Below are 24,988 nucleotides of genomic sequence, written 5' to 3' on the forward strand. Positions count from 1 at the left end.
GAAAAAAACAAACTGCGTCCACTAAATCGTTCTTGTGTCGTTACAGTCTATTTTCGTTGAGACATGTCAGTCCTTTTTTTCTTTCTGGTGGTGTAATTTGCATTACACAACGAGTAAATCAAGTCAGTGCATGAATATGTTCTGACCTTTAGTCATAACATTTAAATAAATGTCTTATTGGTCAGTATAGAAGTAGGAAATAAGTGCTCACAATAATAAAAAAAAAGCTGTACGCAACGAACATCAGTTATGTTGAAATATTACCAGAATAGAATACATAATGACTCTCTGTGTTCTGCCAAGCATAACAAATAACGTGATGTCATAATGAGACGAACTCGTTTCGTAAACCTGCTGAATATTCATGCTCCGCGTGAGTGTTTGTCAACATGTGAATAATGCATGCGCGAGTTGCCTGTTTACCGTTTTATCTTGTTTACACGCCCATGCGCAGACCGTCCGGGCGAAAAGGTTATTGCACACTGAGCGATCCAAAAATAGCATCAAACCGGTTACGTCATTTTGAGCTGGCGAATGAGAATGCGTTCTGAGGATATAATCTTCCTCGGCTGGGCAGCGTTTTTATTCACTCGTCCCCTCTTCTCCCCGTGTAGCGTACGTCTCTCTGTGTTGTGTATATTCTTCGCCATTATATCGGGGGATTGACTATTTTGTTGTACATATAACGTCTGAAATAAACGGGGAAACTATATATTTTTTATACCTTCGACCAGAGGAACGAGTTATATTATCGCTGATCGATAAATTTGTTACATCGAACGTCATTTCGTGGATATATATTGTCACCTTGTGTACTTGGATATATTTCAAAAGGACTGGTATATTTTTGTATACCACCGCTGTGGAATAACTTGTTTTTATATTTATTGTCGGATTGTTCTGTCCATGTCTCCAAACGCAACTCCCACTACAGCCAGTACCCAGAAAGGCGCATTTTCCTTCCCTGCAACTAAGAGTGAGAAGACAAGTCTACCCGATTTCTGTGGCTCCGAGTTGGATTTATCTGCAACACCAAACCCTCATAGGCAGTGCCACATAAACAGCGTAGACTCGGATCAGTGCAATATGGCCGCTTCCTCGTTCACATTCGCGCTTTCAGGCAAATCACCGCTGTGCGCCAGTGCGCTCAAATCATCGTCGGGCAACGGGAGCAGGACACCCGAGCTGAACACAAACATGAGAGTGGCTAACCAATGCTTGCTCAACCGTGCTTGCGAGCAATTGCAGCAGTGTTCGCCCAGGATTTTCCGAAAGCTTGGGAAATCGGACTGTAAGCAGAACCAGAATAACCAAGATGTCACACCTATGAGCTGTTCTCCCTCATCTCCCTCCTCCACTACCTCACCTCTTGTGCTCCCGCAAGAACTCAGCCAGCGACTTGACAACCGTTCATCTCTGCTCTCGCAATGCACGCAGTCCCGTCTTTGCCGTCCTCGGTCTGGCTCCGTGATTCTTGTGGACATTCGGCCGTTCCTGGCATTCAGCAGACGACACATCTCAGGAGCTCTCAACGTCAACTGCGCCACTCGATTCTCGTGCAGGAGGCTGCGTGAAGGCAAGGTAGCACTCGTCGACCTGGTCACGTCGGAGGAAGGCAAGAAGGAGTTCCAGGGGAGGTTGGATCAAGATAAGGAGGTTGTGGTTTATGATGAGGAGTCTCAAGGAATTGATAACTTACCCGTCAACCATCCGACTTCTCTTGTTGTTAGTGCTCTGAAGAAGGAAGGCGTCAACGTCAGACTATTAAAAGGTAAGATCAGGTTAATTGTTTTTAAACAAAACTAGGAATTTTTATTGAGAATGGGAGGTAAAAAATTAATGTTGACATCTAATATTGTCTTTATTATTCAATATTCAATTCAATATTATCTTTATTCCTCGTCATTTGGCCAGTTGCGTATGGGTGATGAAATGATGATAAGGATACTATTCAGATTTAGGAAAGCTAATACCATCATTTTCTGTACTTCTTGGAATGATTGCGAAACTTTCAATTGCATGACTGGGTGCGTGGGAGTTGACCACAAGCTGTGCTGTGGCTAGTTACAAATGCGAGACATTTCAACATGTGTCTATGTGGCAATGCTTTTTGCAGATGACTGGTTTTACCGCAAGTCATCTCTATCATCATCCTCATCATCCTCATCATCGCATACTGGCCGCGCCTGGTTGACCTGTGCTGCCCGCATGCCAGAGAACTTCAGGCCTCCCGCTATTTTGCAGGCTGAGTGAATCTCTCTGGCTATGGGTCTCCACTTCGGCTGTGGCGAACCAGTGTGCGTTTCACACCACTGGTGATGACCAAACCGGTGTATTATCCTGTCTTCTGATGGGATGATGCACAGTGAAGATTGAGGTGGCTCTTAGAAAAAATAAGGAACTTGAGGATAATGATGAGTTTATGATTTTTTGTTAAGGAAGACGCTGACAAAGTTCTAGCATTAATTTCCAAAGTAATTTTGATGTATGGGATTCACAAAATATGGGATTATTTTTATGATGATTTATTTTACTACATTTCGTAGTAATGTAAAATAAAGCGACGCTGTCATGTCTGTAAATATTATAAGTGCCATTGTTATTTTCATATTGTATCACAATTGATTTGCTTTCTCCTTTTCTGACCAAGAAATTTTATTTTTTATTCTTCCTTCAGGTGGAATCAAAGAATTTGCGAACCACGGCGAAGATCTGTTCGTCAGCGAACTCACGAACACCTCATCTACCTCATCAACCGTGATCAATGATGGCGAAGAGCCTCCCAGCCCCACCACCGACAGCGAGCACATCCTCCGCGGCGGCTCCGGCATCTGCCCTTCTGAAGGCATCCCCATGACTCAGATTTTGCCTCATCTCTACGTCGGCAACGAAGTCGACGCTGCCAACATCGACGCACTTCGGCTGCACGGCATCAGCCACGTCCTCAACGTCACCAACTCAGTGCCTTGTTTCCACGAAGGCGAAAGTGCCATGCGCTACATGAGAATACCAGTACGCGATAACGGACTCATCAACCTCCGGATGCACTTCCAAGCCGCCCTCGAGTTTATCGGTGAGTTGGCGTTCTGCGACGGCATACGATGTAATAAGATATAATGTGTTGTTGATATTCGGAAATTTAGGCTTGTTAGAAAACTAAAAATCATTTCATCTGTAATTATTTCTAAAAAAGTAAAAAGTAAAATGATAATTAAAGATGAATGGTCGTTCCTTTGTGACATATTTTGGGCTATTTCTGGAGATACAGATGCATTATATTAGCTGTCTGCTGTCAATTAAATATCTTGAAGGATACACATAATTTTGAGGTACAGTAAAATCAATCACATTGTGCCTTTTTGTCATTATTCTTTGTTATAAAAACTGACCATTTGTTCATACTACATTGTTCTTGAAACAGAGGAGGCTCGACGTCGCAATGCCCGTGTACTCGTCCACTGCCACGCGGGTATCTCCAGGTCTTCCACCGTGGTCATCGCTTACGTGATGAAGCACATGAACCAGGCCATGAGCCAAGCTTATCAGTTCGTCAAGAACAAACGCCCCATCATCGCCCCCAACCTCGGTTTCGTCGGTCAGCTCATGGAGTTCGAACAGATCTTGAACAAGATGAACGCTCCGCGTTCGGCCGGCTGTCGGCTCACCGACTCGCCTACGACATGCGCCAAGCAGTTGCATCACAGCAGACCAGGTACTCCAAGCCTAGACTTAGACACAGCCGTTATGGAGGCATAGGTTCAACTCCACACCAGACTTTCGCGTGTACATTTTTCTGCTCTGTCTGGAAACTTTGGGAAGGCAGGCTACAGAACGCTGATGATGGAGACAAACAGACATTAACATTTTTCGACTGATTCTTGCCGAATATTCTCCTTACCTACAAAGGACTATCTCCTAGCACTCTAGCTTCTATGACCCTGAAGTACAGTAGAAGAATGTAGACAACAGAACTTCCATTTTCAGTCTCTAAGATCTTTCTAGATACAATTTTTTCAATAAAATTGATACATGTAACTCACAATTTTCAGGTAAGCAATATCAGTAGAGTTCTTCAATCCAAACGAATAATTTTTCTAAGTAGTAGCACTATAGGGTTAAACTGTATCGGCTTCCATTTTCTTTTATAAATCACTAAACATGCGCTGGGCGCTATTTTGACACTTTATAAAGAAGTACTATTATAAATGTCACCGGTTATGATATTTATTCATGACATCATGATCTAGAATCTAGATAGTAACTGGTTTTTAATTATTAATTTTTTGTATTTGTGTATGTGCAATCGGTAAGATAGACGAAGGAATTTTAACAAAATAATAATACAGAAAACGACATTGACAAAGCGCTCGAAGATAACTTACATTGTTATGTAAGATAAATCATTAGGAACACCACATTTTTGCGTGAAAGGGTAGCTTGTTTCCGTAAATTGTCAATTATTAACTTAAATGCAGAATGATTGATTTAAATCTTAAGAAATTAAGTTCGTACTTCGATCTTAACTTAGCAGCTCGTTAGCTAAGATATCATCTTGATTTTCAGTTATGATTGGTAATTGTTCTTACTTGTTGGTGCTCACACTTTTGTGGTCTTAAGGCACATGCTCTTGGTGTTACTTCAATGTAAGGTCTTTAAGTTTTTTTTTATTTTTCTTTCTTTTGTTTATTTTTCCATGGAGTTGTGTTGTGCCGTTTGTTTTGAAATGCTTGTGTTTTTTTATCAATATTCATAAACACATCACTTTTTAAGTTAAAAAACTTGAAGTGGGTCGTCATGGCCGATTTGTTATTGACTAATTTCTTATTTTTCCTTGATATTTGTCGACTAAGACGAATCATCATAGTGTTTGACTCGTCGTGACGTACATTATTTCAAAAACTCTTTTGTTCCCATAGCAAAAACTACAACAGGTATAAAGCGAATGCGTTTCAAAGCTCATAACGTTTTCCAATTTTTATCAACAATTTCAGAAAATTCATATTATGAGCATTATACTTTAATCACTATTATGGCAATAATATCTGTGATGGCAAAGTGGTAATTATTTACTTTTGCGTGGTTTTCCTGGTGATAATGCTTTTTTTTTAACTTCGTGAAATCTTATTAGTATTTTCATTTGATTCGACAATTCTCGGTTATCTTTATTTTAATTATTTTAAAAGTGGATTTCCTTGAATATTTAATATGTTCTCTTCCAAATAACATCTTTTGATTTGTCGTCATTAATTTTGTCCCCCTTTTTATCAACCTCGGGGAAAACGTTACTCTTGCCGCTGTACATGTATTTCATACTTCAAAGTCTGTATACACGTTTTAAAAGATGAAATAAAAACAAAAAGACATGAACGTATTGTTGACATCGCAATGTTGATACATGAATGACAGACAGAGAGAGAGTGAGATGTGAATATAGAGGATGAATGAGAGTAGAAGATAGTGAAATAAGAGGGGAACACGAACAGAGAGAGAGAGAGAGAGAGAGAGAGAGAGAGAAAGAAGTGATATTAATGATAAGAATACATATATTATATATATATATATATATATATATATAGTCAAACACAAATGTAGTTTTATTCACTTAGAAGATGAGATATAGCATAACAAAGGGTGAAAAGGAGAATGCGAAGATTACGAAACTGTTCGAGCAAGAGCAAAAAGAAAAGGAGATTGAAAAGAAGAAGAGAAGGACTAAAAGATGAAGCATGATTAGAATGTAGGAATGTACACAAAGGGAAAATTTAGAAAGATCGTTTGGAAGAAATCGGTATAACTGCATTTGTATCTCCTTTTCAATCGGGTGAAAGTTTGAGCAGTGAAGTTTATCGAGAGACCTGAATACATGTAATCTGCACATATTCGATTTCGACATGAACACCAAACCTGGCAAAAAGTGCATATTTTGTACTTATAAATGAAGTTAATGAACGTTCCGTTTGTATTAATCATATTTAATGTCTTCATCTTAATATTCATCATTGTTATCTCAATAATTCTATACTATACATAATTTTCTAAAAATAGAATATTACATATTCATCACGTTTAGACTTCATTGTCATGAGTGATACACCGCAGCACTAAGTGGGTTGTCGGTTAATAAGAAATAAAAATTGTCACTAATCAAATAATTGAAATGGGGTTGTCTAGTCATTTAAAGAGGACATTGCTTGATTATCTATTTTGCTGATGACTCTTCAGTGTTCTTAGTCAGGCGAGAAAATTAACTCTTCGTCATAATGCAGTCAGCATGATACATTCTGCTCTCATACATCTCTCTATTGTGCATGGAAGGCGCTGCCCGCATCATGAGTTAAATATAGATCTGACGCAAGATGGCGCTTGTACACTTTTACCAGAGCGGGTGGGAGAGACAGAGTCAGGTCAGAGTCAGAGTCATGTCATGGATCTATGGTCATGTCAACGGTTCATTTTGGAACGGGTTATTTACTCCGGGGGCTTTGTTTCTGATTTTCAAATTTAATCATTATAAAAGGTTGGGGCAATAACGATGTTAATAATTTATAATGCTTACTGGGCAGGGTCCCTTTCATGAGTCATTGAAAATAAATTACAGAAGGAAAAAAAAAGCTATGAAAAAGCGGTAGAAAAGATTACCAAAAAACAATATAGGCCAATATTTCATTCGGTCATAATTTTCCTTTGTTCAATGCAATGACCATTCTTTTCCTCCAATGTTTTTGAGGATGGAGATAGTGTGTCATAGATTGAACATACACAGTGAAAAATACTGCCCCTCAGTTATAATTGTGTAAGTTTTCAGTAGTGCCCCCTTCCTTCTTACATAGTACTGGATCCTCGCTAGTTTACGTATAATGACATCTACTTCTGCTACTACTAATTGTAAATTAATGATGATATTAATTATCATCCTTATATCATGCATGAATGATGATATTTAAACTATGTAATGATACGTCTTTCTATGACTATACAAGTCCTGAATTCTTTCCATTCACCTGAAAAGTATACGCGATTATTTCAAAGGAAATAAACGAGAGAGAGAGAGAGAGAGATAGAGAGAACGAGAGAGAGAAAGAGAGAGAGAGAGAGAGAGAGAGAGAGAGAGAGAGTGTGTGTGTGTGTGTATGTGTTTGATGGACGGATGGAGTACTATAATCGCAAATAATTAGGTACTCCCGACTTAAAGCTGTTGATTCGATATGTTTAAAACGCCCTAAGAGTCCCCAAACTACGACCAATAAATACGATCGGCACTCAAGAAGGCGTGTTTGCCATATCATTGAATACAATCATTATCTGACTTCTATAACAAGTTAACAGACACTCATTTTTATATGTTTATCATGCTATACCAAAAGTAAAATTATAAAAGTAATTATGATCTTGTAAATTATAACTACTAATGATCACGAAGCTATGATTTTACAGAACATTATTGAGACGAACATAATTATAGGGAAGAGTTAAAATTATCTGGCAACCATTTTCGTAACAATTTCGAGTTGACTGTGCCTAAAATGCTTGATGAAGGCTATAAGTCACCAGGCAGGGCAAGGCAATACTTGACTGGGTGTCAAATAGAATTAAAGGCACGCCTTGGGTGTGATCTGATTCTTTAACGCGTTTATGAAATCACGGGATTAAGATTGGGCTTTACAGATTGCTCTTGACACGCGTGTGGCTTATCGCTCTAAGCCAAGTTTGGCTTATAACACGCCCAAGATATCAACTCGATTGCCAATTTGTCATAGTTGTAAACCTTTCAAAGTTGATTACAATTAAAAAATCATTCTATAGCGCTCGATGGTAGAATGGTTAACATTAAATAAGGATAAAAGAGAAAGGGATTTCTTGAAAGAACATGATTGCATAAATCAACCAGAGGGCCATTACAAGATGCCACTTTTGTTTTAGAAATTATCTTCATATTACGAATAATTTCGTAATTATAATGAATGTGCCAGCATTCAAAGGTGATGGACAATGCTTTTGAAATTGCCTTCTAAAACTAAAATTGCTTTTTTTAAATAAAGTTTTTGCGATTGTATAAACGATTTTATTGTCATCATTTCTTTAAAGAATAACAAATTCATATTATTGGTAGACTTTGATTTGTTTTCTTCCAGAAGATGTTCAGATCGAAATTTCATGAAAACATTGCAAGTCTATGCGAAAATAGAAATTCCCTCTAGTAACTTCCCTCATTCAGGGGACGTTTCATGAAACAATAAATATTAGTCGGTGGTCTCTCGAATATCATTTGGGGTCAATTTTACCTTCAGCCTGACCCGAAGAAAATAATGAATTAATGCCGTCTCCATTAAAGTGAGTCGGTTACATTGTTGAAGGTTGATACAAAAAACTGTGTAATTTTTGTATGAAATGTTACTTAATATATTCCTTCTATTTCTGTTTCTGTTTCGGTTGCGTCGGTATACTCAGGGTTAACTGTACTTCACCAACGTTTTGATTAGTATGGTCGTGGTTGTGCTATGGAAGGAGAGGTGATTCACATTTGAAGTTTCTGCTTGAAGACTGCACTGGAGGTAGACATAACTGTTTCCTCCTTGAGTAGGTTCCTATTGTACTTACCCTCTAACAGGCAAAAAATCTTCAAACCCAAAGATATTTATGGTTTTCTTTGAAGGTGTCACTGTGCAGTACCCTCTAAAAACGGTGATTAAAAGGAAGTTCCCTCAAACATTAATTTTTTTAATTTTCCCAACCGTTTTTCGTTGAACATGAGATCTTTCAATATTTAGATGTCTAGAATGGTAACAAAAAACAAAAAAAGCCAATTCATTGCTTTCTGACGATTTACATTCACCTAAAAATGTATTTAAATTGTAATAATATAGTTGGGAGAATCAAGCAATCGATCGGATCAGTTTTTCCCAATTATTATCGTTAATAATGGTCCGTTTTCATTCAAACCTTCAGATTATCGTTAATACATCTAGCATTAAAGTCACTACCTTAGCACCATTTTCTCTCATCTGAACAATGTTACCAAGTTCCTTGAATAGGCCTATATCTTTAAAGTTTCAAATTGTATTTATCTGTATATTAATGTACAAAAATAGACATCTTATATTATGCTGTAATGCCCCATTACAAAATCACAACTCCCTTTTCGCTTCCTTTGAAGGTATGAGGCTAAACTCATCGGAACGCAGACCAGACTTTCAGCGGAAACGGTCAATATAGTGGTGATGCCCCCCGAATTAGCTACCACGGATATCACAATCCTTAGCAGGGTGTTTCTCCGTACGCTCCGGGAGTGATTATTAATAGACGGGGCGCTTATGATCTTACGGATACGCCCATGGTGATATCTAGGGCGTCCAGGCATTATACGATCACTCATTGAAAGAAAGAAAAAAGACGGGCGAGCATCATCGTTGCATATCCCGGTCAGTATTGAGCGTTGAAAGCTCAGGGGTATGGTTTGATGAGTTTAATTATTTTTTGGGTGGGGGCAACTGTTTGGGGGTACGCCATATCTGGGATTTATGATGCTTTGGGAAACTCCCTTTATCTTGCTTGAAGAGCGATGTAGGCCCCGTGTGTCGGCCTGAAGAGTATACGAATGTTATCGGACTTGCCCATTGCTTTCATTACAGTTTCAATATTCAACATACGCCCTTCCTATCAGCATTATTAACACTGTCGTATTTACAATTCTATAATCATTATTACCGTTAATATTTATTGCTTTAACTTTTTTTCTCTCTCTCAAGGTTATCATTGTCATGATCGACATCTAATGATATACATAACTCGAGGAAAGATGCCTTAAACCACCCGCTTACTTGATTCATTAAATAATCATTGCAAATAAGCGAGGTAAGTCTACATAGGTTAATTTTGTATACATAGCTAATTTTGTATATCATAGTTTATTTCATTCTCATTATCGTCTCGATGTATGGGTTGCATATCACATCATGACTTGCTTATAATTAACAAGTTTCCCGAGTAAAATATTGAAGCTTTGCAATGTAATGCATTTGAGAATTTAGCATCACTAAGCATGAAATATTCCCTTTCCAATATTCTTCGTGTAGAAGGAGGGAGGGGGATTCGTATTGTTGTGGGAAGGGGACACGTGCCCACCCACCCACCCCTTTCCCTCAACTTGCGTTTACTTATTGATTGATTGATAATTGATTGATTTTCATTCGCCAAGCCTCCGACCATATAGGCTAGTAACTCCATGGTCTGTAATAATACGATTGCTATGTCGGGGACCCCACTGGAAATAAGCTCTCGAGCTTTCGAGGGTTATCTTGTTCAAGCTGACTTACTATTTTGATCTGTTATTCTTAAGTTGTTGTTCGTCGGATCATGGCGTTAATAGTCTAGTAACTCCATGTACAGACAGACAAAAACAAACTTATTAAAGATAATAATGATGATAATACAGTAATAACAACAAATCAAACTGAACATGATAGAAATGATAATAAGTACAAGAAGAATAAGTAGATAAAGAAAAGAAGAAGAAGCCTAGAAGAAGAAAAGGTAGAAGAAGAAAACGAAAAAGAAGAGGAGGAAAATAATTATGAATATGTTGAATTTGGCAACATAATTGCTTGGTTAGCAAGCAATTGTATTGATTTGTTGTTGCGAGCTTCAAATTTCCCACTTAAATGAGTGCTTCTTTTACAACGTAAATAAGGGATATCTATTAGTTGGTCTGTGCATAGGTCTGTGCAATTACCTATGCGATTTGGGAATATAAAAATGAAAGACCAAGCGCATGCGCATACACGATTTCCCCTTAGAAACCGAAATGGCGTCTGTTGTGACTGCAAATTCCCTAGGAAATTTGAACGATATTACCAAAGATTTGCCTTCTTTGCAATTTGAAAATGCGTTGTCAGAAGATGAGAAGGGACCATATCTCATTCTGAGGAAGAGATCTCATGCAATCACCGTTTCAGCATGTGCTCAAGCGACGTACTTTGTAGCAGTATTGAATGAAGCCCGGTGAGTATTTCGGTCCCATATGTAGATGTTCATGTGTGTTACTCTTTGTCAGCGAAAGGCCTCACTCACGCTCGCGCTTGCGCTTCCGCTAGCAAAACCGGGCTAGAACCGGGCGCGTTATTTTTTTATGCGGCACAGATTGGGGCTTTTTTTTTAAAGGGGTCTTGATTTACAGACTAATACTGGTCGTGTGCGTACTAGACAGTATAAGTAGTAGAGGTCTGTTTTTAATAGTGTTACATTTAATCCACTACCGCATGGAAAATCATTAGGTCTAGATCTACATCAACAATTAAAATCAAATTGGAAAACTGAAGAGGAGGCAGCACGTCAATAAGGAGAACCTCACAATAATTAGTCAATAAAACCTACTAACTTAAACGAAGAGGAATGTTATCTGAACACATAGTTCGCGATGGATATACAAACTTCTTCGCAGCGCTAATGCGCTAGCTAACATGACTAGTCTCACGTAAGTGCAGACACTTCCCATAGGTTTAACACGCGCCATGCCCCAATCTGTGCCGCATAAAAAAATAACGCGAACCGGGCTGATGTTCACGCTTGCTATGGTGTATGATGTATGATTCTACCTAGACAGAAATAACCGTCTGATTTGGGTCATTTCTTTAATAAAACTGACATTTGTTGGCATTCCCCAATACAGATGGTAATCGCTAGAAACAGCGATGAACATCTTTTCGTTCGCGACATTTTCTTCCCCGATTTTCTTTATTTAGTTTAGATCTAATTTTCTGATTTCTAAATCAGATGTAAAGCAGGTTCGTATGTCATTTGTCCTAATTACAGTAATAAAAATTTGATAACTTAATAGAATCTATTAAATGTATAATTTACGGACTTAGATGCACTCGAACATAAGGCTATATGACCGGTACGGCGGCCGATATATTTCCGGGTCGACCTACCAAAACATAGCCAATGGCCAATCAGAGCACTCGTTTCGTGGGAGTTCGTTGGTCAAGCCGGGCTGACTCGTACGTAGCTACGGTAGCTATTGGACGTTCAAAAAAAAAAAACTAAAACCAAGACGGATAATGTTGACGACGAGACTTTCTCGGATTAATCATTAATTTAGGATCTAAATGAGCAAGCTATCATAAGTCAAATAAGCTATATATATGTTATTTTTAATTTTTATTATAATTGCAGCAGTTATGAGGATGTAAAGAGTGAAAATCTCGTTGCATATCTCATTCATCGCGGTCCGGTCGAACCGAACCATTTGTTCCGTACAGTCCCGTACAGTCCCGATATAGGCCATACTTCAGTCTCTATAATCGGAGGTCTAGTGGAGCCAGACGTAGTCTCAGTGGAACAACCGAGGATTAGAGAGACTGAAGTTTTCGGTCTAGATTCTACCACACCAGTTATAACTAGTGGTCGAAATATAGGTCTAGATATCGAGAACTATGAGCTCACAAGGAAAATACCCCACCACTAAAATTAACAAAATGTTTGAAGGATACCGAAAAATTCACCAATGAAACTAAATCTTGAGACTTCAGTTTATAAGTATTTAAAGTAACACTAAACCTAATCCTAACCCAAGGTTTTTGACGTTTGTGTACAATAACCCTATTGGTGGGATATTCTAAAGTTAAAGGTAATACAAAGTTTTGGTATGGGGTCATGAATTTGGTTCAAATGAAGATATTGGGAGCATATGCGATCCTACAATATTCAGTGATCGTTGTCGTGGTTGAAATCGAGTCTAAAGTTACAAAATTGTAAAATATTAACTCTGTGTGTTGTATAGCTCCCTCTCAAGGTCAAGATATTAATTAAGCTATGAAACTATGTTTCTTGACTAAAATTGGCCGATTGGCTATTCCCGTTGGGAAATTATAGATCACAACTACATATTCTGAGATTTTTATGGTTGCAGCTACCATTGTACGGCCGTAGGAGCTATTTGAAATTTATCAAAATTTACCGGGAGCACCGGTAAATTTTTATATTCAATTTTTCTCGAAAGCAGAAGTGTTTTAGAGGCTAAATTTTCTAGTGCTTATACCAGGTAATACATTCACAGGGGCATCCAAATAAGTTGTAAAGAATCACTATCCACCCAATTTTCAAAATTTCCCAAAACTTTGTATTACCTTTAAGCCCACGCCCATGAAGGCATGATATACATGTAGAGATCAAGATCTAGCATTAGCAATGCAGATCTAGCATGTATTCAATAAAAAGGGGGAAAATGACAAAGTTTGCTAGTGATTTAAATTTATTCAGTCTGATATGCCAGATAGGGTTAGGCTGGTTCATATTTTTAAAAGTTAACCTATAAATGTGTATAATTTCCTTTTATTTTAGCTTGAGACGAATGAGAGCAAGTTTATCAGACAATATGACAGTAATTACACAAACTTTGTCAAGTATTTGGAAAAAATAAACTAGTAAGCTTAACACTATCATAAAGATCTAGATCTATAGATAATGAAGCAAGACAATTTGAGATGTTATAGGAGTCTATGTCTATGGAATAATCTCTTGAAATTTTTCTTGCCGCTTACAGACAGAAAATTCTTCACTTGAAGACTCCGCAGCAATCCAAGTCATCCAAATTTCTACAGAAAGCTCCCCCTAGAGATCCTGTGAAGATTGGGATCATTGGATGTGGACGCATCGGCAACCATCTGGCTAATTGTCTTCTCACATATGCAGATGTTCTGCCACAAGAGCTCCTTATCTCCACAAGACGACCAGAAACTCTGGGTGAGTATGTAATTAGGTGCAGGCAACTGGCATCGATGGTCTTGTTAATTTGTATAATTTAGTCCATTGAGGAAGACCGACGCCCCCCCCCCCCCCCCCATGATGCCAGTGCCTCCAGATGTGTTGAGCTGTGCTATGCTACTGAGGGAGGAGCTTATTTGCTTTGACCCTCCCACTTTTGGTAGGGTTTTGTACACAAACCCTGACCAGGCTCATGACAGACCCACTTTGGAATTAAAGGGATAGTTGAGTTCTGTTTCAGAAGGTGCTACACAAAAATAATTTTTTGTGAGATAATGAAAAAACTGAGTGTCAAATTTAAAAGAGCATACAATATAAATGACAAAATCATCTTTGTTTGGTTCAGAGACAGCTGAAATATCCATAAATATAAACATTTCTAATACTTGTGTACCACCACAAATATTAGATTATTTAAAAATAGCCGTTGAAAAAACGAAATAGCGCCTTTGACGTCGTATTTCATCCAATGCCAATGTGGGCTTTTTTGTTGGCATTTTCGTGTTGGTTATATTACGCACATATTACGCCCATGTATTGTTATTTTTTATTAAATGATTAATGAACGGTCACTGTATTTTTGTTTAAAGTGGAGCTGAATTGGTATGATCATATTGGCTAAATTTCAGACATTTTGGGGTCTAAAATTACCTTCATAGCAATTTTAGGTTATAAAAGGCACTAGAAATGTCATAAATAACATTAAGAGCAATAACCATTCACCTTGAAGGCATTTGTGGTCTGAAAACAGAACTCAACTATCCCTTCAATTCTGCTCCTGTTGAAAACAATTTTTCATAGAACACATATTTAAGTTCATTAAAAAGGATCTATTTCAGTCTTGAAAGGTTTATGACCTGGACACTTGATTTACAGTCATTGATAGGTAATATAGGATATATTTTCCCTTTTTTTAAATAAAATAATGTACATATATTATCAAAAGCATGGATATTATCTCAACATGTAGTGATGTAAATTCCAGTGGAAAATACAAATTTTGAACAATTAACTTATGAATAAATACAAAATAAGGAGCTAATCCATTCAATATGAATTGGTTTCATTATTGGAGTATAAAACAAAAGAAATTTATTTAGACCAGTGAGGAGGTAAAGCACATTGTGTGTTCTTCTAACTTTCAAAGAAATATTCAACGCCTTTGGAAAGATTTTATGTACAAGTAGGTCTGCCTGGTAACAGATTAAGTAATTTATATATTATTTATTGACTGAGGCACTGTAATCAATGTTTGATCATTTAAATAATATTGTCACATTAATATCCTCAGCTCAACTAAAGAAGAAGGGGATCGAATGCATCTATGACAATGTGAAGGTAGCGTCCTCAGTGCACCTCCTGTTCCTCTGCGTGCTTCCATCCCAGATGGCCACAGTGGCCGACGACATCCGCACCATCATCCCTCCCCACTGCACCGTCTACACCTTCCTCAGCTCGGTGCCCATCCTGCGGCTGAGACGAATGCTGAATGCCCAGGCCATCATCCGGCCGGAGTTTACCTGGGAGCGGTTTGGAGGAGGAGAGGAAGAAATGTGGGATTGCTCCAAGGATGTGTGCATCACCTTGGAGAACCAGGAGCAGGTGGAGATGACGTGTCCGCTTGCTGAGATGAAGAGTGAGTCTGTGTTAAATACACTCCTTCACGATTAAGGCCGCCATTTTGATTAGCGAGTAAATATTGCGTCATCAATGTTTCCAGACGTGCATGTATTGTTGTGTCACTGCCTGCGTTGCAAGTTCACATCATATCGACACATGCGCTTTGCATGCTCCATAAATTAAAAGTTACTCGCAATTTAAAATGTGGGCACATGCATGCACACTCTTGTAACCATGAAAAGGGTGTATTGCGGAAGACAGTCCGAATTTTAAAATGGAGACCCCCTCCACCCCTTCGCAGACCAAATGCAAATTTATTTCAATCCAAACATAGTAGGTATAATAATTACGGAACAATATAGACACCCACATGCATAAAATCACCTGGAAGAATAAGATGGATGAATGATTGAAATACACTAAGTGAGATTGGACAGAAGTGGAGACAGATAACACTTTGCTCTCAGTGGGCACATGAACAACAGTTTGAGTTGGACAGTCTATATATGCTGACCAATGTTTCTTCATTTGAAGAGCACCATTATAGCTAAATTCATTGATAAATGGTCAAGAGAATACAAAAGTACATTCTTTAAAAACATATATGATTACAAATAAATTATTAGTCTGAAAGATAAAATCTTACAAAGCATGTCTTTAAAAAAAAAAGGGGGGGGGGTTAATGTAGGACTTTAAGATATGCCAAATTTTTTTCAAAATTTCTATGGATAATCCCTTTTATTCTACGTTTGGATTATTCATCTTTTATTTTCATTTAATCATCATTATTTTGTTCACAGCTTCAATTGTCCAGACAAAAGAGAAGTGGGCCGAGATGATCCTCTACTCCTTTGTCAATATGTGTACCAGGGAAGGGCTAGAGAAAGAGCAGACGATTGCAGTCACCAATGAGGTTGTCCTGGGGCAGTCGCCCAATCAGGAGTACCTGACAGAGTTCAGGGCACTGGATTTCACCAGACGTCCAACGTAAGTGAAATGTTACCTTCAGTATGGATCCTCTTCTTCTATGGTCCGGCCGCTGCAAGCATACACAGTTATATGGTTTCTCTCTGCCTCTGGCACTTTTCAACAAGATTTCAATCAATCCTGGCTACTCATGTTCATCTGAACTCTGACCCAAGGTAGCCATGAGACTGAGGAGCTTGAATCAACCGTTAGTTCAGAGTAAATTTTACATCGGAGTACAGGATAATGAGCACCTGCCTATTTTTAAAGATTATTTCATAAGAATGCAAGAAATCATTACTAAAGGGAAAAATGATGAAAATTCCAAATGTGAAATCATGCATAACATGAAATGAGGGTTATAGATATTCATTGACAGGTCCGGGTGTGAGTCATGTTTCGCTGCCTTGGCCCTTAAGATTGGTTAGCCCAATTCTTTTTGACAAAACATACATGCACGAAGAACGGCCATTTGGGGTCTGTATAAAGCCCTACAAGGGGGGTGGGGGGGGGGGGGTATTGTAATAGTTTTTACCAAAAAAAAACCCCTCAGCCTCCATGTATTTTTAACGTTGACAATCTAATTGTCCCTCAGTTTACATGTACCTTCAGGCATGGTCTTCAACACAGCAAAATAGAACACACATGCATCAATATTTCTTTCCAATGCCCAGCATGTCTTTCTGAACTTTCAATTAGACAATTAACAATGCCATTTTGGTTGCAAAACTTGCTTATTTTGGCAAAACAATAACTTAACTGCTGCACTTGTATCTGGGCTGGAAACAGATGTCTGATAGATGGCCCTCCCTAATAAATTTTCCATTGTCTATAGAGATGATGGCAGGAAAAGGTCCCTATAAATAGTAGGAGGGCTTAGAACCAAATCTTTCATGGGCTGGTGAACATCTTTAGATGATTGAATAATGGGCCTTTTGAAGCTCATAAAACAATGAATTTATCATTTCCTGCCTTACGCAAGCAGCAAAGATTATGTTAGTAAGTGACGCTTAGACTGAGGAGAAGGGCTGAGGACTTCCAGGAGTGCATGTTTTATTTACAGAAATATCTCTGGGACGTGCACCTATATTGTATTCATAATTCAGCAGTTGTATGTCATATATCTGAGAGTGACCATGCCACCTTGTACTTGTTTGTTTTGTTTTGTTTTATTTCCACTTTTTCATATTAATATAAAGAAACATCATGCAAATAAATATAATGAATAACATGCATGTAAGTTTGACAAAATATGTTTCTAGTTAAAATACAAGTTTCTTACAAAGGAAAAAGCAGGAGACCACATGTCGTAGGCATAAATGCTTGATGATGAACGTTGCCTTGGCCGAGTTAGCAAAATAAAAGAACAAAAATATGCAAGGGATGCGATTAAAAATCTATTTATCATTTGTATTATAAATTGGTTTGTCGAATGCGTGAAATAAGTTTGTTTGTATCACTGAGAGTAATCTTAATGTATATAAAGTATTTCCTAAATACACCAAATTCAAAAAATTCAAAATAGCTTTTCATTCAGCTCTGTTTAGGGCTACATGCCCTTTCTTTCTACTCGTTCTTAATGATTATTTCTACCTTGTTGAAACAAAGTCAGTCATATGAAAACACTGGTATGATTTTGTCCTTATCTACCACCAAGGTTCCAATAGTTTCACACATACAGTGTAATGATATTTCTAAAAAGCAACACACCTATATATTGCATGTGATTTTACCTATAGAGGAAGAGGAAGACAAGGTTGTTATCATTTAAACAATTTTTATTTCCTTTGGGAAACCTTCCCACAATGCCCTTGGTGACAAATGAACCAATCATATGGCTCGAAAATGATGTCATGTCTGTGATTGCGCCACAATCACCTCGCGGCTAGAACTCGTGCCAGCTGCCGTTCAGCTGTGCCTTGTCTGCTGCCTTGTCTGTTATGTGAGTACACGCTGATGCATTATGGGCAGGAAGCCAGGATAGTGTATTGGCTTAATACTTCCTCCCTCAATTTCCTTCTTTCCTGATCAATGCTCGTTGACCTGATCATAGGAGTGACCTTTGCTATCAGAAGGTCTGTCTTTGTCCATGAAAGAGTGTTTGATTTCAACTCTTACCTAGGGTCATTAGGCAATACATCAACTTAAAATTGCATAAAATATAGTTACACAAGAACTTACTGGTAATCACAAAAGTATAACGGTGTTTTGTAAAAAAAAGCTTTCCTGTTTTTCAAATGACATGTGAAAGATTAATTTGATCAAGCTCTGTAAGATTGGAAAGGTTATGAAATTATCCAGGAGCGAGACAAACCCCTTTTTTCATTTCATCATATCTTTAGGTTTTATGAATCATGACATACTCCTTCCTAATGAATTAATATGGAGGTGGAAAAGTGAAAGCTATGACCATAATCCAAACTACCAGTACATTCTTTTAGTGGTAGCAACTAATGGCATGTTAGACATGGAATCTTCTAGATGAAGTATGTGCAATATTAAATGGAATAACTTTGATGAGTATAAATTTATTCAAATTTTGATAAAAAATAGCAAAAGATCTTATGACTTGTATGGTCTCTGATCAAATTGTTAATTGCTGAAACAATCAACACTTGGCCTGATTTTAATCAGATCTTGTACATTGAAAGAGTAATCTCATATCTGCACAGCCTGTCTATGATTTTGAATTCATTCCAATATTAATATCAATAAAAATATTTTCAAGGAGTTTAGTACCACAATGAGCTCCTTAATATGAGCACTCCATGGGCAAATAGACAATGACTTTTGAAAAGGTGAGTATCGTTTAAACTGTATTTTCAATTAGGCCCAAGCTTCAATACCACCATTTATTCTTATAGATATATTTATTATAACATATGGTCATTCAATTGCCCACCTTAGACAGATGTTGTTATGGCAAAGAATGAAACACTAGTCTAATCCCTGAATGAGGTTGCTGAAATTTCATCAAGACTAGTTTGAACAAGATCTATTACTGGCTTCCAGTTGAAGTATTTCAGAGTCATATCTGTACCTTATTTTTTTTTTTGAATTCACTCCGATACTTGTGGAAAATGGTCTTATCTGCAGTATCTGTGCTTTCTATTTCCTTTTATACACGTATCTGTATGTGTCAGTATAGTATATGGTCATACTATTTGGCACATTTTTTGACAAATTTGTTCTTTGTTGTGATATATGAAAGAACTACACAATCTAATCTAATCTCTGCCTAAGGGCACTTGTCCCCCCCCCCCCCCCCCCCTCAGTTGAAGAATACAAAAAAATCTAAGAAAAAGAGGGAGGGGAAGGAGGGAAAAGGTAACATGAACAGATCATGAAAGAGCCCCCTCCTACATCCTTCCCCAAATTGGGTGCCTAAGCCTTGTCCCCTCCCCCCCCCCCCCTCCCACCATGCCAGGGCTCCTTGATGGCTGGACCTGCGCTCTTCACTTCTACAATTGTGCAGTCAAACATAGTTCTGTAGGCACAATTGAGACAAACGCAATACTGACATATTGATCGCCATTTGAGAAGTAAAAAGAAATGGAAGCTTTCCCAGAAGTGGTCTCCGGAGATGCCAACCCTTCTTAAATTTGTTTTGTTGATTTACTCCACACAAATTGTAATGCCTCCCTGATTTTGAAAGATTATTCTTATTATGCTGTATGCAATTGATAGAAACCTCCCTGAAAGCTGAATGTAAAGGTTGGCAATTTGGCATATATCTAGGTCTTTGGTGTAAGCTAGGCCATGACCTCAAACATGAGCAGCACATTGTTGCTGGTTTGAACCAGTTCTCCTGTTTGATTCATATTGAAACACAATCTGCACACCTGGTTGATGAGTTTGTAAAACCTTTCATCCTTTGTCTGTTCCATTCAAACATTTGATCATTCAATTAACAAATATTATTATGGCAAATGTAATGTTAGTCCATTTATCTACTGTGTGGTTTAAAAAAAAAGAGGAACACTTAAGCAATTAAACATCTGATCAAGGATGCAATGACCTTAGACCAAACAAATATAGGCCTGATTTAAACCAAATCTCTGTTTTGATAAAAACTTAAAAAGTGATCTACTCTTTCAAATTCATGTAAAGGAGGAAAGTTGCTGCACTCCAATGCAAGAGATTGAGGACCTGCATATTCATGTTTTACATGTAAGTTGGTGATTGATCAGCCCTTGTCATTTCTGTTTTATTTTTCCATGAAGGTCTGAGAATTAGAGAGAAAATTGGTATGTTGGAACAATAACTATGCTGGTAGATCTGATCGTGTACCCCATATTAACACAAGGGATAGCTCCAGGATATTGTAAAAGATGGGGAGGTGAGGGTGCAATAACGTTTTACAAGCAAAGGAAAAACAAATTATTGAGCCCCCCCCCCCCTCCTCAGAAAAAAGGGGGTGGGGGGGGGGGAACTCTGGATCTGCCCCTAAACACTTGTACCTGGTAATGTCTGCAAGCAACACCCCCCCCCCCCTCCTTAACATCATTTCGTAACCCATGACTAGCATATTGTCATGTTATTAGTCATATGGTTATAAATGTATAGTTGCAATATATGGATATCTCATCTGCTAATTATAGATACGTGACATTCACCTCACACCTATCTATTACCACTTTACAAGCTAGACTCTTGAATGTCCATGACATTCAGGTGTAAACTTTTGAATTCAGCTGCAGAATAGCTACTGATATGCAGGATTGAGATCCTTTTTTTATTAAAGGTGATGTTGAGTTCTGATAGAATTGCACTTTGAGAGGAGTAGGATAACAGTCACTGTATGTCTGTATCATTTGTCAAGCAGGAATTGTACTACTTGGACAAGCAAAATGTAACTAAATTAAAATATAAACAAAGTGCTGAAATCCACATACCAGTACCTGTACAATTCTACACTATTTGTATGCACATATTGGACTACACAATACACTGGTTTGGATTACTTGCTTTCGTTCATGAATATCTTTGCTCTTACAATATTTTTTCTAATCAAATGACATCTTTATTTCATTCATTTGTAACAGTATGAGCAATTCGTCAGAACTCTATATGCAAAATTTGTGTGCTTTCTTTTTCTCTCTCTCTTTCTCATAAAAAATGTGAAGACTATACCTTTAAAGCCCTTATCGTTGATTTGCATGCCCTCAAGAACTTGTCTCAAAATTTATCTTTAGCAGCTAGATGAGTTTATGAAAAGTATGTGCAAAATTTCAGATCAACAGACTCGGTAGTTTTCTCTCTATGAGCTAATATTGAAGCCCTCATTTTGTACACAACAAAAAAACACTGCCAGTTGCAAATTTGAAATTTGAAAAGAAAAATGACTGTAATTTTGCTAATTATGAATATTTTGGCACTATGCTTTTAGGAAAATGTTCAATCATGATTTTTAAAAACATGTCTCCCCTTTTACAAGTTTTAATATTTTCACCGTAGAAATCCCTCTAACACCCTTTAAGAATGATTCAAAATGGATGCAGCAAGCCAGAACGAAATGTGTAATATGTGGGTTTCCTTTTCTGTTTTCACTTCTTTTTTAGTTTGATGACTAAATTGTGTATGTCTACATCTGATCCAAGTTGTGTGATCTAAAACATTATGGGTACACCAAATGCTGTTTGTTCACATATATAAGGAATATTCTTATAGTCCAAAGGTTCAATAGTCCAATAGTTTAAAAGGCCCAATTATGTATTGGCCTTTGATATCCAGGGTTTTGTTGTTTCAGGTACTCTTACCATGATGGTACGATATTTCAGTAGAGTCCAAGGCTCATATTCATAACATTTTACTTAGCCTACTTGTCAACTAGCTATACATGTATGTAATAGAGCCTATAGTTGACAACTAGCTTAGTAATGTTTTATTAATATTGGCCCAGTTTTTTCCATGGTTTAAATTTTTGAGAAAAATATATTGATGAACGCTTCTAGCCGCTCTTACTTCTTTCTTTTCTTTCTTAAAACAAATGAAAATAAGATAGTATTGTAATAGTGATATCTGTTTAAACCTGTAGAACAGGAAATTTATCACAAATGTCCACTAACAAAATGCATTTGACATATTCCAGCTTTACATTCAAGGAAATAAAGTTTTATACTTCCAAAAATAAACTATTGTAGTTTATTTTCCGGATGCATATTGTAAATTCCTCAATCCTGTTTAGGTAGGTAAAGCAGATAATAAACTTTATAATTTCCTCTAGGTATCAAAACCAAATGTGTATTCTAAAGATGGAATCTTTTAAAGATAAAGACCAGTTATGGTTATGCGATTGGATATTGTGAAAGAAACATTGTGGAATCGATCAGAAAAGGTTGATCATCTAGCATATAAGTTTTGGTGTGTTCTGCAAGGTTCTGGAATCATCAAAATGATAAGAAATTTGGCCCAGTCTTCGTGAAGTTACAAGCACTGTACACAGAAAGATGTATATGGGACTATGCACACGTGCGCAACACATGCGTTTATCTCTTACAGTCCAATAGATAAACTAATTTACCAAATATATCAGTTGGCAGACAAAACATATTCTTTCACATGATTGGTAATAAAGAGCTTCCATTTCATTTTTTGAAATTGGGACGTTTCCGAGACTTGTTTCTATCTTTGCTTCCTTGTATTATTAAGTGTTATTGTTGTGACGATCAGCAGGCCAGCATGATTTGATTTCGTATGGCCAAATTACATAAAGAGATTGAATTTCAAATGTGAGTTTAAGGAAATAAATCTGATGCCAACCAAAATGTTTTCAGATTATTCCCGGTCTAGTAGGTGAATGTATTTAAAGCTGGATTTTTCTAAACGACCTTTCATTTTAATGTTTTACAAATTTTGCAATAATGCTATCAAAATCTATTTTAAATGTTCATATCATAATGTATTCGAGTTCGACTATTCGTACATGTTCATATCATAATGCCTACACCTTGTTTTTGGTCATTCATGATGGATCAAATAAATTGAATATCGAGGCTATAGATAATTAACTTTCTCTCCTTGTTCTTGTTATCTATCTGCCTCTCCCTCACATTATACCTTTTTTCTTCCCATATCTTCTGTCCTCTCTTCCCCACTCTTCCCCACTTCTACCGTCTTCTTTCTCTCATCCCCTCACCTCATTCTACTTTCTTGTATATTTCTCTTTATCTCTTCGCCATTCCCTACCCTTCCCTACCCCTTCCCTCCCTCCGTTCAACCCCTTTGAATGTATTTACCACCTCTCTCTAATCACTTATACTCTTTTCACTACTCCCCTCCCTCTCTCTCTCTCTCTCTCTCCCTCTCTCCCCCCTCTCTCTCTCTCTCTCTCTTTCTTTCTCTCTTCCCTCTCTCTCGTTCTCTTTCTCTCTCTCTTTCCCCCTCACTCTCTATCCCCCTCCCTCATTTCTTTTATTTTGTTTTTTTTTTTTCCATCCTCCCCGCAGTCTCTTTCCTGTGTTTGATATGTCAGCTGTAGCGACCAACCAGACACCCCTAACTCAAACCATCACCGAAAACCATGAGCTGAGGGCGCTCTTCGTCAAGAAATACAAGGACGTCTTTGATAAGTTCTACTACTGGAAGGGCATCAAACAGATCAAACCCAAAACGCAGGAAAACACATGACCTATCGCCAGTCATGTGACTTTAGAATCATGAACTGATATGCATCATAATAGTTCTATTTTTATATAACAATATCTTTCCCATGCTCTTGGCCTTCCTGTTTATTAAATACATGTATATCCAGGGAGGTGAGACTTTAAGCCCTGGTATATCTATTTAAATTGTTTTTATGTACGAAATTGTTCATATGAGTGACACAGGTTTTTATGAAAGTGTGTGTCTGTTACGTGAGTATTATTTATATTAGTACAATCTGTATCATATCTCGTTTCTAGATGCAAATATATAATATATCACAGAGTAAGTACAGCCGGTAAAGTATATAATATATACCATATTTTGATGGACGAGAATAGATCAAAGTGACTTGAGCAATCTACTAAGCATAGTATAACGAAAGATGGCGCTATTTAAAATTCTATCTTCCATCGCAAGAAGTGCATCCGTTTTGGACGTGCAGATAACCCAAAACTTTGAAAGTACCAAAGGAAAAAATGCACGTTCTCATAGTACAGTCTTCCATTTTACAGCAAAGGGATTGGGTCAGGCTTGTGATTCAAGATAAGTATTAACAGCAAAACTAAATATTTCTTCATGTGAGACAAAATTGCCTTACAAAACCACTTGTACGTGTGAGCAATTTATTTTCTTGCTGAATGTATAACAATATTACCTTTAGTATTCTTATAACCAACGTAGTAATTTCCTTGGTTTTGTATATTATGCAGAGATATTGTTGTATTCAGTGTATGCCGTCCGTCCAAAATACGATTTGAAAATTAAACAATTGTTGTTTACTTGTGTATGCATTCCGTCCAAAACATTTGTCGTTTACTTGTGTAAGGCGTAATTTTTCTTCTAGGCCTAAATTTGATCTTTCTCTTACTTCATTTATAAATTTTAAAGGATATTTCTCCGATGATATTTGTTAACTTGATTTGATTAAACATGCTACTGCTTGCCTTATTGGTTTATGTCAGAATCGGACTTTCGTGTTTATTGTTATTTCATT

The 24,988-nt window shown here is 37.4% G+C and overlaps 2 protein-coding genes across 2 annotated transcripts; both read left to right on the forward strand.

Moving 5' to 3' along the window:
- Positions 1-561: 561 nt before the first annotated feature.
- LOC584461 (dual specificity protein phosphatase 10) lies at positions 562-5,371 on the forward strand. Its single transcript, XM_784320.5, has 3 exons — positions 562-1,771; positions 2,678-3,073; positions 3,422-5,371. Exons 1-3 carry the CDS (start codon positions 907-909, stop codon positions 3,754-3,756), a joined length of 1,596 nt encoding a protein of 531 aa, XP_789413.2. The 5' UTR covers positions 562-906; the 3' UTR covers positions 3,757-5,371.
- Positions 5,372-10,746: 5,375 nt separating this feature from the next.
- LOC584475 (NADP-dependent oxidoreductase domain-containing protein 1) lies at positions 10,747-24,090 on the forward strand. Its single transcript, XM_011677589.2, has 5 exons — positions 10,747-10,998; positions 13,541-13,740; positions 15,053-15,397; positions 16,182-16,368; positions 23,796-24,090. Exons 1-5 carry the CDS (start codon positions 10,769-10,771, stop codon positions 23,974-23,976), a joined length of 1,143 nt encoding a protein of 380 aa, XP_011675891.2. The 5' UTR covers positions 10,747-10,768; the 3' UTR covers positions 23,977-24,090.
- Positions 24,091-24,988: the final 898 nt, after the last annotated feature.

The sequence above is a fragment of the Strongylocentrotus purpuratus genome, unplaced genomic scaffold, assembly GCF_000002235.5.
Source record: "Strongylocentrotus purpuratus isolate Spur 01 unplaced genomic scaffold, Spur_5.0 spur5_scaffold_5, whole genome shotgun sequence".
Classification (NCBI taxonomy): domain Eukaryota; kingdom Metazoa; phylum Echinodermata; class Echinoidea; order Camarodonta; family Strongylocentrotidae; genus Strongylocentrotus; species Strongylocentrotus purpuratus.